The sequence below is a fragment of the Temnothorax nylanderi genome, unplaced genomic scaffold (genome assembly GCF_030848795.1).
Source record: "Temnothorax nylanderi isolate EJ_2023f unplaced genomic scaffold, tnyl_v1.0 TNYL_tig0369_pilon, whole genome shotgun sequence".
In the NCBI taxonomy this organism is placed as follows: domain Eukaryota; kingdom Metazoa; phylum Arthropoda; class Insecta; order Hymenoptera; family Formicidae; genus Temnothorax; species Temnothorax nylanderi.
In genome coordinates, this window is record NW_027249431.1 from 18,135 (window position 1) to 38,129 (window position 19,995).

At 35.9% G+C, this 19,995-nt stretch overlaps 1 protein-coding gene across 1 annotated transcript in view; it reads right to left on the reverse strand.

The window, feature by feature from the left end:
• Positions 1-1,727: 1,727 nt before the first annotated feature.
• Positions 1,728-19,995, reverse strand: part of LOC139781864 (BTB/POZ domain-containing protein 7-like) — a 57,950-nt gene continuing 39,682 nt past the window's right edge. Inside the window, 1 exon segment of the mRNA XM_071720751.1 lies at positions 1,728-3,477. Coding sequence (XP_071576852.1) covers positions 3,463-3,477 — 15 coding nt within the window. The 3' untranslated portion in view covers positions 1,728-3,462.

The following is a 19,995-nucleotide window of genomic DNA, read 5'->3' on the forward strand; positions in this document are numbered from 1 at the left end:
GAAAAACGCTATTATACAAGACAAACGTTGCAAGGGTGGTTGCGGACCGCTCGAGATCGCGAGTTGGATGTCTACGGTTACGCGACTCGGTTAACCCGCGGTGTCTTCGGTACTCACCCGCGGTATTAATCAAGCCTCTGACAGCGAGCGCAATTTCACGGATCGCGGAGAAGGTTTCTCGTTGAGAAACGCGCTTCGCAACGCGGATGCCTCCGCGCTCACGCTCGACGAGCGCGCAAATCGCGCGATTTCCGTGCGTTTTCCAATCAACGATCGCCTCGCCGCCGACGATCTAATTAAAGCTCGCACGCGAAATTCCGCGCGTTCCATGTGTAATCGGTTTGCGCGCACCGCGCGGCACCGCTTAATTCTAAGCGGTCTCTTCATCGTGAGAGAATCAGAATCAGAATCAGAATCGTCATTTATTAGACGCTCTGGGACTACGTCCCCTAAAGCGTCGAAACTGAATTACAAAAATAGTAACAAATTAAGGATATAAAACATTCATACATTAAACGCAGCTACAAAAGAAAAATATAAGAATAAAGAGAAAAGAAAATAAAGATAATATATATAAATGAGACAAGTTTCTACACCCACACGGAACATATAACCTCCATTAGACGTCCACACAACCTCTATAGCTTCATGCGACCTCTATCTCCACGGTGAACATCAGACATATATATATCTCTAATAGAGATCCATACTCCATCATAGATATCTTCTACAAATCCATAATGGACATCCATTAGACGTCTATTATGGATGTATGATAGATTTATATACATAATGTTTCTAACAGATCAATATTAAGTTTTATAAGTAAATTTATATTTTTAGATAATTTAAAATGATTGATTTTTATACAATTTTTGGAAGTATTACGTTATATAGATTAACCGTAGACGTTTAATGGAGCTCTGGTGGATATCTAATAGACGTTAACTAGACGTTAAATAAAGCTTTGGTGGATATCTAATAGACGTTAACGACACGACGCGGCTACCACGCGCCAGTACTTTCTCATAATAAAAAAACATCACGCGCTAGTATAAGAGACGAGCCTGTGAGAGGTCTGACTGCGATAATTTTTTGCTGCAGATCATCTGAAGTGATACCTCTGGTATCACATAGCACGGGTCTGCGAAGCAATTTTTGATAATTTGTTGGATACAATTTATAAATAATTATCTAATTTGTTGTAAGCTTTATAAACAAGGTGTATATCCATAAAGAATCTATAAAACGTTTAGTTAACATATTTTAATTATTCATCGAAGCTCCATGAAACATCTATGGTTGATCTATATGACTTCTAAAATACATCTATCAATACGTCTAATGATGGAGGTCGAATAAAGGTGTGAAATGCGGAACTATGGATGTCTAGTAGACGTCCATAGGAAGTTACATGGATGTTTTTAATCTCCATGATGGACGTCTAGTAGACGTTTATTAGAGCTTTTTGTTCTGTGTGGGCAGTATCTTAGCGCTTACAAACAATTACACGGAAGTTTCAAAAGATACTTTGTAACAAGTAAATGAACATTTTATTGTCATTTTATGCACACGCATTTTATATCACGAAATAATAAAGCGCGAAAATTCTCACGCGATTCGCAGATAATTGTCTTTGATAAATTTTACGATCTCTTTTATGTGACAATTGTGCGCGAGCGCGGTAGAGATCTCGGAGCAGAGGCGAGAAAAGAGATTAGGCGTGATTATCGTCGATAAACTTATGTCTGTATTTAAACGTCTATATTATGTACAATAATTACAGTATTTACAGTCTCTATACCGCGAGCCACGGACAGATAGTCTTACGACCGACGAAAGCAAGTACACGAAAACCGCGAGCCACGGAAATGCGAGTGACTTTATTTTCTAGACGTACGTTCGCCGAAATACTTAGGTCGAATGCGGGCTCGCGCGCGGAGGTCCGGGGTTTTATTCCTACGACTGTCGAATTTTCGCGAACCTTCATTCCGGACTCCCGGTAACGAGCCGAAAATCCAGCCGAGCCAATCAGCTATCGACACTCCGACAAATTCGTATTTAACGAATGTCACTGATCTCGAGGCCGGCAGCTGATCAGCTGTTTTGAAACACCGCTCGCTCGCTTTGTCCCGGGCGTATGCCTCGCGCACCGAGTTCCCGAGACAAAGGAGCGAGGCGGGATAGGCAAAAACTGAGCGCTTTGTTTTTCTGCCCTTCTAGTTTACCAGGAAATATACTGATATTTCCGCGAACGGATCTATTCTTAAACTGAATTTAGACAACTGGCAAACTAGGAAGGCAGAATTTGACAGAGATAATTTAAGTTAATGATTACCTTAATTCGCAGTATTAATTGACCGACGGTTTTAGGTTCGATCGCGAACATTCCGCCCGCCTCGTATGGTGCAACTTACGATTAATTTTCGCGGACGCGTATGCGCTTTAAAGGCGGATGTCAACTCGTCGGCGAAAGATTAACTTGCGTCGCGTTACCGCAGCGGCGAGCCACGAATTCGCAGAACAGGAAATGTTTCGCTTGAAGCTAGGCTTTCAACGCGACATAAAATTCGCTGACGGTTGTACGCGGGAGATATACGCGGCTTTATTTCTTCTACGCGATATACATCAACCACGGCAAATCGAGAAAGATTTCACGATTATTCCTCGCTCCCCGGTGCGTCGCAGTCCGGGAGGAGGACGAGCTTGCTCACGGACCGGGTGAGCGTCGATGCCGCCGTCCGAACCTTGACGACTCGGATCTGGCCGTCGTCTCTCGGGAATAGCTCCTCGATCCGAGCGAGGGGCCATTTGGTCGGAGGCGTCGTCTCGCTCCTCACGAGGCACAAGCGGCCCGCCCGCACCTCCACATCGGCCTTGAACTACTTCGGCCGGTGAGCCAGCGTCTGCAGATATTCCTGGGACCACTGCGCCCAGAAGTGGTCCCGCATCTGCTGGACCTGTTGCCAACGAGACAAGCGAGCCGTCTTTTCCTCCGTCAGCGACGGTTCCGGCACGGCGCTGAGAGCCGAGCCTACGAGGAAGTGGCCAGGAGTGAGTGGACAGAGATCCTCCGGATCGTCCGTCAGGGCCTGCAGCGGACGGGAATTTAGGCACGCCTCGACCTGAGACAGTAGCGTGGCCATCTCCTCGTAGGTGAGCGTCGCTTCGCCAATCACTCGCCGCAGGTGATGCTTGGTCGACTTGACGGCCGCCTCCCAGATACCGCCAAAGTTAGGCGCCGCGGGGGGATTGAAGCGCCATGAGATCCTCTCCTCGGCGACGCGCTCGGCGATGCGTCGGCCCTCCTGGCTGCCTGCAGAGAACAGATCGCGCAATTGAGCGTCGGCACCGACAAAATTAGTGCCGCAGTCGCTGTACAGCGTTTGGCACAGGCCTCGGCGAGAAACGAATCGGCGCAGCGCAGCCAGGAAGGCGTCGGCGGTGTAGTCCGAGGCCACGTCAAGGTGTACAGCTCTGGAACATAGAGAGACAAACACGACAATAAATGCTTTGGAGGCCCGTTGGCCTCGTCCTTTAGAGGTCCTCAGCCACACTGGTCCGGCGTAGTCGACTCCCGTGTTCAGGAATGGCCGAGCGGGAGTTACCCTCGGGCCAGGGAGGCTTCCCATGAGAGGCTGCGGGGAGGCCGCCCGCCATCGCAGGCACGTCACGCAACGCCGAATACAACCTTACACGGTGTTAAGAAATATGCACCCATCAGCTTGTGTCAATGATATTAAAACAGATTTTGAAGCCCAAAATCACAAAGTCATAAATATATCAAATAGATTGAATCCCAGAACAAAGAATCCCTTGCCACTCTTCTTCGTAGAATTACAACAAAAGGAAAACAACAAAGATATCTACAAAGTCAAAAAACTTTTAAATACAATCGTTACCTTCGAACAGCCGTATAAAAAAAGAGACATTGCTCAATGTACAAGATGTCAAGCCTACGGTCATACAAAAAGTATTGTTTCAGGGGCCCAAAATTTCGTAAAATGCGCCGAAAAACATCTTACCACAGACTGCTCTATAAAACAAAAATTCAAAGAAGTTAAATTTTCTTTGAAATTGCTCTCCATTCCTTTCTTCGATTATTGAATTGTTCTACTGTTACAATTTACTATTATATTTCGTAAATAAATACAATTTAAGGAAAGTACAATTTCGACCTATATTGTAATTAAAGAGACCAATTATGTACATATTTTTATAGAGAGATTTATTCACACGAGAATAATGACTTACGAAGAGTGTGAGCGATACTGAAATAACAATACCGAGAGACGTCAGTATTCATTCTAATTCTATTATAATACCGATACTGGTATTATAATACCGATACTGCACATGGTGGCCCAGGCCGGCAAAGGCGCCCAAACAAGAAGACCACCGACGTAACATCAACCATAAATAAGCTTACCATGGCGGAAGCTATTGCGAAAAGTTTTACCTTTTTCCTAGCTGGCTTCGAAACCTCCGCGGCGACGGCAACGTTCGCTTTATACGAATTAGCTCAGTATCAAGATATACAAGAGAAAGTTCACAAGGAAATCGACGAAACGTTGACAAAACATGGTGGTGTGACTTATAACGCTGTGAACGAAATATGCCTTATATAACCAAAGTAATAAATGAGACTCTGAGGAAATATCCACCTCTTCCAACGTTGAATCGCATTTGTACCAAAGATATTAATTTACAAAGAATGGTTTAAAAAACATATATATTCCAAAAAGTCTATGATCTTTATACTTTATATGTAGGCATCATGCAAAAATATACCTATTTGTATAATGCCATAATTATTAAAGCTCGAATAAAACATCACGAAAATGCAAAATATATCAAAGACTACCTGCAAGCTACCAGCATTACAATAGAGGATTGGACAGGACCAATTACTCTTGCAGCTGTATATATATAGTCCCCCCAAACACTCAATTAAGCAAGAACAATATTCGGAATTTTTTAATACTCTGAGTAATCGATTCATTGCTGGAGGAGACTACAACGCCAAACACCCGTGGTAGGGGTCAAGACAACACACACCCTCCCAGAAAGGTCGCCAGCTATATCTGACAATGATGGAAAACAATCTGCACCCAATTACCACGGGGGAACCAACGTATTAGCCCGCTGACCGGAGGAAATCACCGAACGTTATCGACTTCTGTGTAGTAAAAGGTATTTCAAAATTAAATTTTAGAGCGGAATCTTATCTCGATTTAACATCTCGGACCACTCTCCTATAATAATCACCCTCAATGGATCTGCAATGAAAAAAGAGAAACCTCTGGCTTTATATAACGCTAAAACGAACTGGAACCTGTTCAGAGAGCATATAAACGATGAAATAACCTGTAAAATTCCTTTCAAAACATATGAGGATATACATAAGGCAGTTGACAAACTTACTAATACGATTCAAAATGCACACTGAGATTCGACTCCTATTAGCCAAGATACTGAAAGAGTAATAAGTTGCTCAACAGCCATAAAGGATAAATTAGCTGCAGAGAAAAGAAGAATCAGAAAAGAATGGCAAAAAACCAGGTCAACACATTAAAAATTATAAACCATTATTTTGAAAAAAGTACAAATATTGATGCATCCATGTAAAAAGATAGAATTGTAAATTAATGATTTTTCGAGTTATCTGATTATTTTCATTATTCCGTGTATAAATATATTAGTTTAAACGCAGTTCAAACGCAGACGGTAGATGAACATTTCGAATTACTCCTAGAAGACAACAGTGTGATCAATCCAGATCAGACCGATGTTAACATCCAATGATCTCCCAGATTGGTACAATAAAAATGTATATAAAGGGTAAGTACCTACGTTGATTTAATTTTGCAAGACGAAATTAAACAAGGTGATAAAACAACTAAAGTAACTTATAAACAACGAACAGGACAAATTAATCGAAGAGTCTCTTATCAATCTAACCCCCACAGAAACTGCAGACTACTCGTTGTGGAAACTTACCAGAAAGATCAAAAGAACTCCCTAACAAACAATTCCACCCATAAAACAAGAAAACGACGAATGGACAAGAACCAATAAGAACAAAACTAGAGTATTAGCAGACCATCTGAAAACAGTCTTCGAATCAGTTGCAAACGCGTTTCCTAAAGAGCGAGAAAGAGAAGAAACAATCATGAAATACCAAGCAACGCCTTGAGTTCTCATTTCTCCACGGAAACGGGAATGGTCGCAGTTCAAACGCAGACGGTAGATGAACATTACAAATTACTCCTAGAAGATAACAGTGTGATCGATTCAGACCGATGTAACATCCAATGATCTCCCAGATTGGTTTAATAAAAATATATATAAAGGGTAAGTATCTACGTTGATTTAATTTTGCAAGACGAAATTAAACAAGGTGATAAAACAACTAAAGGAACTTATAAACAACGAACAGGACAAATCAATCGAAGAGTTTCTTATCAATCTAACCTCCACAGAACTACTCGTTGTGGAAACTTACCAGAAAGATCAAAAGAACTCCCTAACAAACAATTCCACCCATAAAACAAGAAAATGACGAATGGACAAGAACCAATAAGGACAAAACTAGAGTATTAGCAGACCATCTGAAAAAAGTCTTCGAACCAGTTGCAAGCGCGTTTCCTAAAGAGCGAGAAAGAGAAGAAACAATCATGAAATACCTAGCAACGCCTTGAGTTCTCATTTCTCCACGGAAACGGGAATGGTCGCAGTTCAAACGCAGACGGTAGATGAACATTACAAATTACTCCTAGAAGATAACAGTGTGATCGATTCAGACCGATGTAACATCCAATGATCTCCCAGATTGGTATAATGAAAAAATATATAAAGTATCTACGTTAATTTAATTCTGCAAGACGAAATTAAACAAGATGATAAAACAACTAAAGAAACTTATAAACAACGAACAGGACAAATCAACGGTAGAGCAGATTATAGTCCTAACTTTATTAGTTATTCTTTTTTATCTACAGATTTAACTTGTGTCGCAAAAACGCAAAGGAGACTACTGAATTATGTCAGAAGCTCAAAAAACTGTATGCAACTTATTTAAGTAAAGTTTCATCTGAATTTGATGAAATAGCAGCATACGCATTAGATGCTTTTTGGTACATTGATATCACGGCGGATAAAGATTCTTTTATGTCATTCACTTATAAATTACATGATCTCCCATGTAAGTATTCAATTTTTGTTTTAATTACAAATTGTTAGGATATATCGATGTAACTCGGCACATTCAGTGTCCTCTCTCGGGTACACACATGTATTAGACATTATTCCGTGTATAAATATATTAGTTCAAACGCAGTTCAAACGCAGACGGTAGATGAACATTTCAAATTACTCCTAGAAGATAACAGTGTGATCAATCCAGATCAGACCGATGTTAACATCCAATGATCTTCCAGATTGGTACAATAAAAATATATATAAAGGGTAAGTATCTACGTTGATTCAATTTTGCAAGACGAAATTAAACAAGGTGATAAAACAACTAAAAAAACTTATAAACAACGAACAGGAAAAATTAATCGAAGAGTTTCTTATCAATCTAACCCCCACAGAAACTACAGACTACTCGTTGTGGAAACTTACCAGAAAGATCAAAAGAACTCCCTAACAAACAATTCCACCCATAAAACAAGAAAACGACGAATGGACAAGAACCAATAAGGACAAAACTAGAGTATTAGCAGACCATCTGAAAACAGTCTTCGAATCTTTTCTTATGGTTTTGAAGTGTGCAAGTAGAAACCTTCGCTCACAAAGCTCCTCTATGAGGAAGCTTGTATTTTATTTGATGTATAATTATTAGTATTTATTTGTTTTGGCTTCCTCATAGAGGAAGCTTTGTGAGCGAAGGTTTCTACTTGCACACTTCAAAACCATAAGAAAGCAATGTGCAGGTTTCTACTTGCACACTTAAAACAAGTTTCTACTTGCACACTTTAAAACAATGTGCAAGTTTCTACTTGCACACTTAAAAACTATGAGGAAGCAATGTGCAAGTTTCTACTTGCACACTTTTTTATTGTCCTAAAACATCATTTTTTGAAGTCTCAATTATTGAGACTTGAGATGTTCTAACTGTCCCCCTTAAAAACAGATGAATAGTGAGTAAACTAAAGTTTAAAGTTAACCGACGTTTATAAAATCACGACAATAGATTTCCTCGTTACCCATGAGGTACTATTGTTGACGCGTTTTTTTTTTAAGTGGTTTCCCCTGTAGGCCTAGTCCACTAAAAAATAATATTAGGATATAATCGAATTTTTATGATTATAACTATAACAGAGAAGAATACCCAGTAATTTAGTATATGTTTACTTAATTTGCACGATTCCTTATATGTGCAGATTGTAAAACATACTAGTGCTTTTCGTTTTGTAAAATAATAAATTTCCGTGTTAATTTTATCTATTTAATTAGCAACGTATTTTTTATTATGATAAGATTTACTTCGTTAAGCGTATAATGCAGGTTGTTGAACGGTGCATATTTTTGTTGATTTCTGTTCGTTATTTAAACTGATTATAATAGATACATTTTATTGTATACTGCGTTTAACGCAGAATGCATTTTCATAATAATTACTGCACCTAGCGCAGAATGCATTTTCATAATTTTACTGCGCTCCGCGCAGAATGCATTTTCACAATTTTACTGCGCTCTGCGCAGAATGCATTTTTATAATAATCACTGCCCTCCGCGCAGAATGCATTTTGATAATACTACTGCGCTCTGCGCAGAATGCATTTTTACAGTAATTACTGCGCTTTGCGCAGAATGCATTTTAACTTTATTCATTTCTTTGTGCGACAAATTTTTTTGGTTTTTTTTCTAAATTTATTTACCATGATTTCAATGTTATTTCAATGTTTTTAATTTTTTTATGTAGATCTAGATATTTATTTCTCCGTTTTTTTTTATATTATTGTTTGTCTCTTTACTTCAATTATATATTTTGAATTACGGATTGGTATTTTTTTTTCGTTTTGGGTGTAATATAATTCCGATATTATTTAATTTTTAGACTTTATTTGCTGTCCTGTAGACATTATTGTGGCTAATTATTTTTTATTGTTAATTTCAATGGTATTTACAGTGTAAATATGCAGTGCAGTGTAAATATGCAATATAAATATTGTCATTATGTAATTGTTGTTGTTTTTATTCTTCCGGGAAGGGTAATAATATTTTCTCTTTTATGATTCTCAGACAATGTCTACGCATTTTTGGCATATCTGTTGAATATTTTTTATTTGAAGGATTTTCTCCCAATGCTATTGATACTGCAAATGCTGCTGCAAATATTCCACATGATGCAAGATCTGGCTGCTTGGTTACTTTTTCAAATATTATATTATTTTGTTCCAGATTAGGGTATCGTTTTTCAATGTATTTTTGTTCAAATAATGTTAGATCGTAATAAGAATGAGTATCAAAATACAAACTATCATATATATGAAGCATTAAACCATCATAGTAAATACAGTGCCAGTGGTTACCGCAATGCTCACCTCCGACAATCTGAACATCGGAAATAAAGATCGGTTCAATCCAATGTAAATTCATTATGAAAAGAACATCAACACGAGAAAATGTAGTATATCTTTCTATTATCATCATAATTTCATTTAAAGGTCGATTATCTAACCACGAATTTTCTTTTAACACGTTCTCTTCAATTGTTTGTGGCAATGGATAAATAAGATTATCTATGTTAAAATCATTATTTTCAATTTTATCATTTAATATTATACATTTTATTGGTACATTCTTATTTTTTTCACTAGTATGTGAAGACTTAATGTTGATTGACAGTTTTTCTGAATTATATTTATTATCCTTATTAGAAAGAAAATTTTCTTCAAATAAAGTCTTCACACTTGCTATTGGTATCTCACTTTGCTCGTTTAATCCAATAAAAATAGGTTTATGGTCTGAGAAAAAAGTTTCATATACTCCAGCAGTGTAATTAAATATTCGATCAGATATAAATATTACATCGATTTGCGTATTAAAATTTGTAGTTGAAACGTGCGTTGAAAGAGCACGTTTAAAATTTAATTTTTCTAAATGTTTTTCCAAGAATCCTCCATCATTATACGAATCGTAGTTAAAATCACCTATTACAATCTTTTCATTACCTAATGATTTTCTCAAAATATTACTTAATTCATAGGTAAATGCTGTATTAGTTACTGATGGTGACTTATAACCTGTAATGACTTGTACTTTATTTACAGTTAGAAGTATTAAGTCAATATGTCGATGTTGTCCATTTATTGTTTCATCTTTTTGTATATGTCCATTAATATTTCCGTTCAGTTCTTTTCTTATAAAACATATTATTCCTCTTGTTGATCGTTTGTCATAATTATCTGAACGAAAAATAATATTAAATCCTTCTAATGTAAAATTATCTTTTGCTATTGTTTGTGTTTCTGAAAAAATTAAGAGGTCGGCTTGTTTATACCATTTATCACAATTTATATTGGTAATATTTTTATTCAAAGATCGTACGTTCTGGTATATAATTTTTATTATATTTCCTTTTATAACTTTTGAATACGCTAATTCAAGAATTTTCTCTTGTTTAAGTCTTTTTATTTCTAATTCCAAAGAATTTTCTGGAGATGGTTTTTTTGGAGGTATAAAACGACCCAAAATGTATAAATTTGATATTTTAGTTACTCTACTTAGTGCTACGTACAACATTGATCTCGTCATACGATAATTATTTCTCAGATCAATGCATACTTTCTCATAAGTTTGGCCTTGGCTTTTATGAATTGTTAAAGCTTCAGCAGGCGTAATTGGAAACTGTTCTCTTATAATTTGGTACCCCATTCTATCATTAACATTCAATATGACAGAAATTCGTGATAAAGGAACTAAACACATTTCCATACAATTTTCACTCATATACTTTACGTATGGTCGTCTTTGCTCAACACCAACCTTATCATTTTGAAAATCTAGCCATATTTTAACTGGTTCTACGGTACCTGGTTTAAATGTTATATACTTCAAAATTCCACAGGCTCCATTAACTAGGCCATCTGCAACATCTACATTATTGGTTATCATATAGTTGATTCCAATTTTTAATGTGATTTTAAAATCTAAACCACTGCATTCTGTTCTTTTTTTATTTTTTAATGATGTTAGCAGTTTATTTCTCGTTTTACTATTTACTTTTCCTAAAATTGAGTCTATTGCTTTAAATTCATAAGCAATTCCATCTTTTAAATCTATCTTCAATTTATTATAAATATCCACCGAACGATTGTCAGCATATAACCTTACGGCGTCTATAGGGATGTCATCTTCTGTCGTTTCTCTTGATCTTATTAGATCAATATTATTTTCAGACATTGTTCCTCTCGCAAGATTGTTAAGTGCTTCAATAAAATTTTTATCTTCTTTTTGTCTCATTATTTCCGTTAATTCAAATAATTCAAATTCGCTCCATAATACATTTTCTGAAAAAACGCTTAACATGCATGATTTAGGTGGGAGATATATCGAAGTATCCATAACCGGTGGTAATTGATAAAGATCTCCTACCATCAAAACAGAAACCCCACCAAAGCTTCTGTCTCGACCCATTATTTGTCTTAATCAATTGATGTATCAATTCGACTAAACATCGTACTACCCACCATCGATATTTCGTCTATAATTAATAATTTTAATCCAAATAAATTTTCTCGTATAGTATTAGCCACATCTTCTGACAAGTCTGGCATTTGTCCTCCGTATTGTGTTACTGGCAAAGCAAAAGCTGTGTGTAACGTTGTTCCACCTATTAAAAATGCTGCTTTGCCAGAGGGTGCACATAATAATATTTTCACTTTATTATTATTTTCACCAGGCATATCATCAAAGTAATTCAGCAATACTTGATAAATCGCATTAATCACCGTGCTTTTTCCCACACCAGCAGATCCGCTTAAAAATAGTCTAATTGGTAACTTTCCATTCTTGAAACAACATAAAACATGCATTATAATTTCTCGTTGTTTATCATTTAATTTGCGAAGTATATTCATCATTTCTTCTTTTGTAACTTTAGATGGACTACTTATTTTCCTTTTATTTTTATTTAAACCATCTGCAATACCAGTTTGAGTAAATATATCTACCTCTTGCTCCTTTTCTACATTTGTTTTTATAAAAGATTCTACTTCTTCATCTTCAATATCTTGCTGATCTTTTTGTGCTTGATCTAATGCATCGTTAATTTCTGCATCACCTATAACTGAGTATTTCTTTCTATTCTCTTCTATTTTTTGAATATTTTCTATATAAATTCGCTCACAATCTTGTGTCTCCACATCGTTTAATTCATTTTTCCATGGAAAAAATAATAAAACCTGTTCCCTAAAATAATTATATCGATCTTGTTGCAATTTATATCGATTAAATCTAATAATTTTCAAGTTATTTCGTTGTTTAATTTCACTCTCTTCACTATATTCGTCATCGCTATCACGTTTATTTGTATAAATTTTTTGTTCGAAATTCGCCGCAAAATCAGCAAGACAAACATCTGGATATTTAGAATAATTCCGATTCTCGTACTTTTCGATAATATTTTTGTAATATATATCTGTTGAATCCTCGCTAATTTTTTCTAAATGTTTTTTGTTTTTCAACATTCGTACACGCTCTTTTTGCGGAGAAGTGTTAATATAAATAACAGCTCTACTACACAATGAAAGTGGTAGACCGAGAACGTGATAAACTGCTTCTTGTGCAGACATAGTATTACCGTTTATAAAAATGTTAGCAATTTTTCTAAACTTCCATCTAATAACTAAATTTCCATTTTCCAAATCTTTTGATGCTTCTCTTAATAATCGTGATAGGCCTGCATCGACTTTTGTAACATAATTGATCATATACGAAGTACAACTATAGGGATCCAAAACAAATTGTACATTCATATTTGATTCAAGAAGTGTCAATATCACTTTGTTGTACGCATTAATGGCAACTTCGTTGCTTTGTCTTTTTAAGAAAATCTTAGTTCTTGATAAAGTGCTTCTGATTGCCTGAATGTAATCTCTTTCGGTCATTTCTAAACGTTCTAACATTTCCTCGAAAAAGATTAGTATATTTTTTTCAAAAAATTTTTGCATCATCTCTTTAATTTTTTTTACATTTGATTTATAATTTTTAGTCTTCTCCTTTTCTTCTAAGGGTTTAAGAATCAACGTATTTTTCATAACAAACATCGGAAAGTTAAACCTACACAAATATTTATTTCTTCTACCTTTGTAACATGTCGGCTTATGTCGATGTATCTGCAAACGTATTAATGGATTTTTATCGTCGTAGTGACAAGTTATAATTTTATTAATCCACTTTATTAACTTTTCATTTTCGTCATCATTTTCTTCATTATAAATTGGAGCATTTTTGCAATATAAAAGATTATGCGTATGAACTGATCCTCTAGCTTGGAATTCTCTCCTCTGAAAGTAATCCACAACGTAATTTTCTCCAAATGGACCATGTTCATTTTGCAATATTGTCATAATCTGATTAAATCTTTCTTCTATATCGTACACACGTTACCGGATCTTCTCTAATCAACTTAGTTTTCTCTGCCATATCCAAATTTATAGCATCATGAATGCTGATGTTTTTATTTTCTTGTAATTTATATAAAATTTTTAATAAAGCAGGATTTTTGTGTTCACATGCAGAAAAAGTAATAAACAATGTTGGAACTCCACATTGTCTAATCATTCCAAGTAAATGCTTCTTTTTGCTTTCCCAATATGATGGTGACGACCTCACTTGTCTCAAAAATCTATATCCATCGTCATGACGGATAGAATCATTTAAAAAATTCTGATCTTTAATTTTTTTAGCAGTTAAGTTTTCATTTCTTTTAACTCTCCTTAAGCAAATATTTAAATTTGACATTACTGATCTTTCCAATTTTTGTTTAGCCATAAATAAAATCCTTGTAGGCTGACACGATCTTCTATCTCTATGTCTGGCTTCAAATTTAATTCTTTCAGAGTATGACAATTTTTTTTTTAATCCAGAATTTCTCCTCCATAAATTTTTGGAAAGCATAATTCATCAATATTTTCCGTTAAATGCCAAGGTACTGGAAATTTGTTTTGTCCCGGTGCTATAATTACTATATTTTCAGATATTTCTTTATTCCTATCTATAATTAGAACTTCATCAATTGGTTCGAAAGAAACCGATTCTTCAGAATCTGAATTATCGTTGTGTTCTTCTAAATTTAATCGATTTATTGTATTCGTGCAGCTATTGCACTTGTCATTATTATCTACAATAAAATCCAATTCTGCATTAAAATTTTTGTTATATTTTTTAAAGAATTCATCGTCAATTTTTATATTGTTTTTTATATACAAAGGAGTATGTTGTAAATATTCCAAAACTTCACAAATTTTAGCTGGTTTTATGGTTTCATACATATAATCAGACTTGTGTTCCAGGTTCCTTTTCAGCTTAATTTGTATAGTCGACATTTCGTCAAAACTTCTAGGTAAAATATTTATCATCTCATTGATTTTAACCGGAATATTAACAATACTTCCTTTTAATGATAATTGTGGGTTAATTGCAAACGGTTGTAATGCTTTTATTTGCATGAATGGTATATATGGTGATACCATTCTTTCTTCAACCGCTGTCAAATCTGTTACGACTTTTGGCACATTATTGAACCTTAAATCTTCGTTTGCTGTTGTTTTTGGAAGCTGTCCTAGTGTGATATATCTTTTACAAGTCTTACACATATATTCCGATGAGTTATTGATAATTTTATTAATGAATTCATCAATATCCATTCTTGTGCCAATCAACTTATTTCGTATTTTGGTAATACTAAAATGCTCTACAGATTAAAAAAAAAACAATTTTTCACAACAGACGCAAACTATATCAGGTCCAATTTTTCTGTTTTTAAAAAACTTTATTAACAAAGAATAATAATAGTATACATTTTCTGTAATTTCATTTTTTATCTTCATCTGAACATAATTTTCGTAGTTTTCTCTATGTTTGAAAAAATCATCTAATCTTAACAATCTTTTACGTTCAATATCTTGTCTTCGTTGTTTTTGGACGAACTTTGAATCTTCTAAAAACTTTCTTTTTTTAATAATATTATTTAATTCATTATTCATTAATCTGTATTCAGAATCAATACGCAAAAATTTAATTCTTTCTTTGTTTTGGATTTGCTCATTTATATGGTAAATTTCAACTTTTCGTTTCAATTTTATTCGTTTTCTATTTTTTTCTTTCTCTAGTTCTCTGTATAATTGTTCTTTTCTCACAGATCTTATTCTTTTAATATTCATATCTCTTTCCTTCTCTTTGTACGACGGATCTTGTCGTGTTTGCTTCATCCTTTGTATATTGCTATCTCTTTCATTTTTTTGGTACGACGAATCTTGTCGTGTTTGCCTCATCCTTTTTATATTGCTCTCTCTTTCATTTTCTTTGTACGATGGATCTTGTCGTATTCTCCTAATCCTTTGAACTTCTTTCTTTTTTTTCTCTTCCTCTGTATTAGCTGTATTTTCTTTTATTTTTCTTTCAATTTGTTTTTCACATTCATCTATTTTAATATTTAAATCATCACATTTTTTTTCTTTATATATTTTTACATGCCGTAATTCACGTATTCTTTGTCTATTAAAATATTTATTTTGTTTCTCATTTCTTTTTTTAATTTTTTTAGGCATTTCTTTAACCCTTTATAAAAATTCTTATATATAAACAAATCTCTTCTTATTTCGTTGTAATTATAATCTATTATGTACCTGATGTACCTAAATTAAAAATAAGACTAATTAACGTTTTAATAATTTAATATGACTAAAATAGGTCGAATTAATTTGAAAATCAAATTTGTCAAAATCTGTCAAAAATAGATTTTTTAAATGTCTTCTTTATAGTATATCTTTACAGCAGACAATTCTTTTTCTTGCGATTTGTCTTTGATCGATTGCATAAAAAACTGTATTTTTTCTGTATGCTAACTCTTGACACACAAAATATAATCGCTCGTGACAGTCACGAATTGAAATGACTGGTTTATCAATTGACATATAATATGTGAAAGTAGCAACTTATCCTACATATCTTATCTATATATATTTCATTTAAAACTGATCAACCTATGAACGATATCATTTGTTAAATTTAAATTTATTTTTATGAAAAGGATTTATTTATTATTAATTTTATTACATTTATCGGTAACAAAAAACTATACACTTTACCCCTACTTCGTATATAATTCTTTAAGATTCGGTCAATTATTTCCCGAAAAATTGGAAAAATTAAAAAAACCGGTTTCCAAAAAGATCGGCAACGAAAAACTATACACTTTATAGCATTCCCCGGAAAATTCTACCCCTACTTCGTATATAATTCTTTAAGATTCGGTCAATTATTTCCCGAAAAATTGGAAAAATAAAAAAAACCGGTTTCCAGAAAATCGGTAACGAAAAACTATACACTTTATGGCACTCCCCGGGAAATTCTACCCCTACTTCATATACTTTTGGTAAAAATTCGGTCCACTAACGAATGAGTAGTTCGCGGTCATACATACATACAGACGACGGTACTTATATATATAGATAGATATTTAGTGTTTGGGAAATTTGGTGTTTTATATAAAATTACTAGCTGGTTACCCGGGCTTCGTCCGGGAGTCGTTTTTCTTCAAACGACTTCATTTGTGTTTCAATATCCTTAATCGAAAAAAATTTCTTTATCAGGCAATGGCTAATAAAATTTGGTCCACTAACGAATGAGTAGTTAAGCAAACATACATACACACCAATCCACAAAAATGCTATAAATTGAAAAATATCACTTTTTTATGGACTGAACGAAAAATTATACACTTTATGGCACTCCCCGAGAAATTCTACCCCCGTTTTATATACAATTTTTTAAAATTCGGTCAATTATTATTCTCGAAAAATTAGAAAAATTTCGGATACCAGGTCCCAAAAAGATCGGTAACAAAAAACTATACAGTTTATAGCACTCCCCGGGAAATTCTACTCCTGTTTTATTTACAAATCTTTAAAATTCGGTCAATTATTTCCCGAAAAATTGAAAAAATTTCAGATACCGGTTTCCAAAAAGATCGGTAACGTAAAATTATACACTCTATAACACTTTCCGGAAAATTCTACCCCTATTTTATATACTTTGGTAAAAATTCGGTCGAATAGTTTAAGAGTGTATAAAGAACATACATACATACATACATACAGACATTCTATTTTATACATATAGATATATGGGTCCATATATCATTATGTATGGGGATATATAATTCCAAATATAACTAGATATGAACAATAGATCATATGCACTCATGTATAGATACATATAAGATTCATATGGAAGTATATATAACCCTATATGATTATATATGATTATATATGTATAATAATATATAATAAAGCGAGTCAGTGGTCTCCTATGCTAGACGCTGGATTCACGCTCCGGAGATCCGAGTTCGATCCCAGCCGGGTACACAAAATCCTGGTGGGGTTTTTTTCCCGGTGATTCGTGGCGGGTCCAGTAGAAGGCGGCGGGGGCTACAGGATGTGCGCCTCCTCGGAATTTTCGGGGGACGCCATCAAGTCGATTTCTCCCTCCTAATGGGGGACTCGCCCTCACCTGCCCCGTTAACGGGTATGGGGGGGAAAGAGGAGATATCGGCGCCACCGTCTTTCGGAAAGAGACGTTAAAACCGTTGGTCCATGAAGGAAGGAAACGGGAAACCACCTTCATCATTTATCCCAAGAGAACATTATGGCTTCATTCAGCGTAAAATTTTCCGGAGGATTAAATAGCTCCCCAATCGGATCTCCGGGGGGAGCTGCTTTGAATGATGCCACACGAAACGGAGTAAACCTGCGCAACAACCTCCAAATAGGCACATGGAACACTCGGGGCCTCCTACAAATCGGGAAACTGCTCATTGTGGAAAGAGAAATTCAGTCCCTCAAGCTGGACATAGTAGGACTGAGCGAGACGCACTGGAGAGGGGAAGGACACTTCAGCACTGCGTCCGGCAATGTCATATATTTCTCGGGCCACAACTCGGAGAGTCGCAACGGTGTGGCTCTGCTGCTTTCCAGTGCAACTAACAAAGCGGTCCTAGGGTATAAGGCGGTCAGCGATAGGATTTTAATACTAAAAATCAATGCACATCCATTGAACATCAACATCATACAAGTGTATGCCCCAACGGCGGAGTCGACAGAAGAAGCCATCGAAACATTCTATGAACAGCTAGAAAACACTATAAACGACCTTCCCAGAGGCGAAATCCCTGTTGTAATGGGGGATGTGAACGCAAAAATTGGACGTACAACTGCGATAGACCAGCAACTCAAAGAAGTGTTGGGACGGTTTGGCATGGGGACCAGAAATGACCGAGGAGACAGAATGCTTCAGTTCTGCCAGGAACACAACTTAACAATAGCCAACACACTGTTCCAACATCATATCAGAAGACTATACACATGGAGGTCGCCCGGCGACAGGTACAGAAACCAAATAGACTACATCATGGTTGGATCACGATGGAAATCCTCCATCCTAAACTGCAAAACCTATCTCGGTGCTGACTGCGGAACCGATCACCAGCTACTGGTAATGAAGTTCAGACTACGCCTGAAAAATATCCGCCAACCACAGAAAGTAATAGCAATCAATGATGCTAATAAAGAACTATTCCGACAAGAAGTCCAGCAAAAATTGGCCACCAACACAGCGGATATTATAAACACACAAGACCCGAACCAAGAATGGGAAGAACTCAAAAAGATGATCAAAACAGCCTCAGAAACAATTCAATGCAAAAACCACCCTAATAGATCCAACAAGTTCTGGATAACGCAACGCACCCTCGTCACTATCGAGGAACGGAAAGAATTAAAAAGGAAAGGACTAAAAACACAGGCAGCAAGGGATACGCACAAAGCTCTATGCAGAAAAATACAAAGAGAATGCAGACAAGACAAAAACGAATACATAAAGAAAATCTGCGGAGAAATCGAAGAGCACCAAAACTCCAACGACACCCGAGATCTATACAGGAAAGTTCGTGAACTAACACGAAAATTCACTCCGAGGACAGCGGCCATCGAGGACAAAAACGACAAGATTCTATGGGAAAGCAAAGACATAGTAGAACGCTGGAGGCAGTACTGCGAAGAACTGTACAAAGAAGATACGGTAGAAGAAAACGAGGAACAAGCGATAAAAATGACAAACGAACGGGAACCACCGATACTGAAAAGTGAAGTTGGAGAGGCCATAATGCATCTTAAACCAAATAAAGCACCCGGCTTGGACGAAGTATCCGCCGAAAAGATAAGACTGCTGGGAGACGAGGGCTTCAGGATAATTCATGACATTTGCAATAAAGTCTGGCAATCGGGCCAGTGGCCTAAGGACTGGGCCAAATCTGCAGTAATACCCATCCATAAAAAGGGGTCCACACGAAAGTGCCAAAACTATCGCACAATATCTCTGATATCCCATGCCAGCAAGGTACTACTCAGAATAATCGACCGGAGATTGCAGCAGTATCTGTCTCACCAAATTCCTCCTGAACAAGCCGGATTCGTTAAAGGCAGAGGAACCAGAGATCAAATATTTAACATCCGCCAACTGATAGAAAAAGCACGCGAATTTAATACGCCTATGTTCCTGTGCTTCATAGACTACAAGAAAGCGTTCGACTGTGTAAGATGGAAAGACCTATGGAAAGTGCTAAGAGAGATGGGAGTCCCGGATCATTTAGTGACCCTGATAAGCAATTTGTACAAGGAGAGTGCGGCTGTCATTAAGCTGGAGAACAAAAAATCGAAACCCTTCAAAACACATAAAGGAGTGCGGCAGGGCTGCATATTGTCA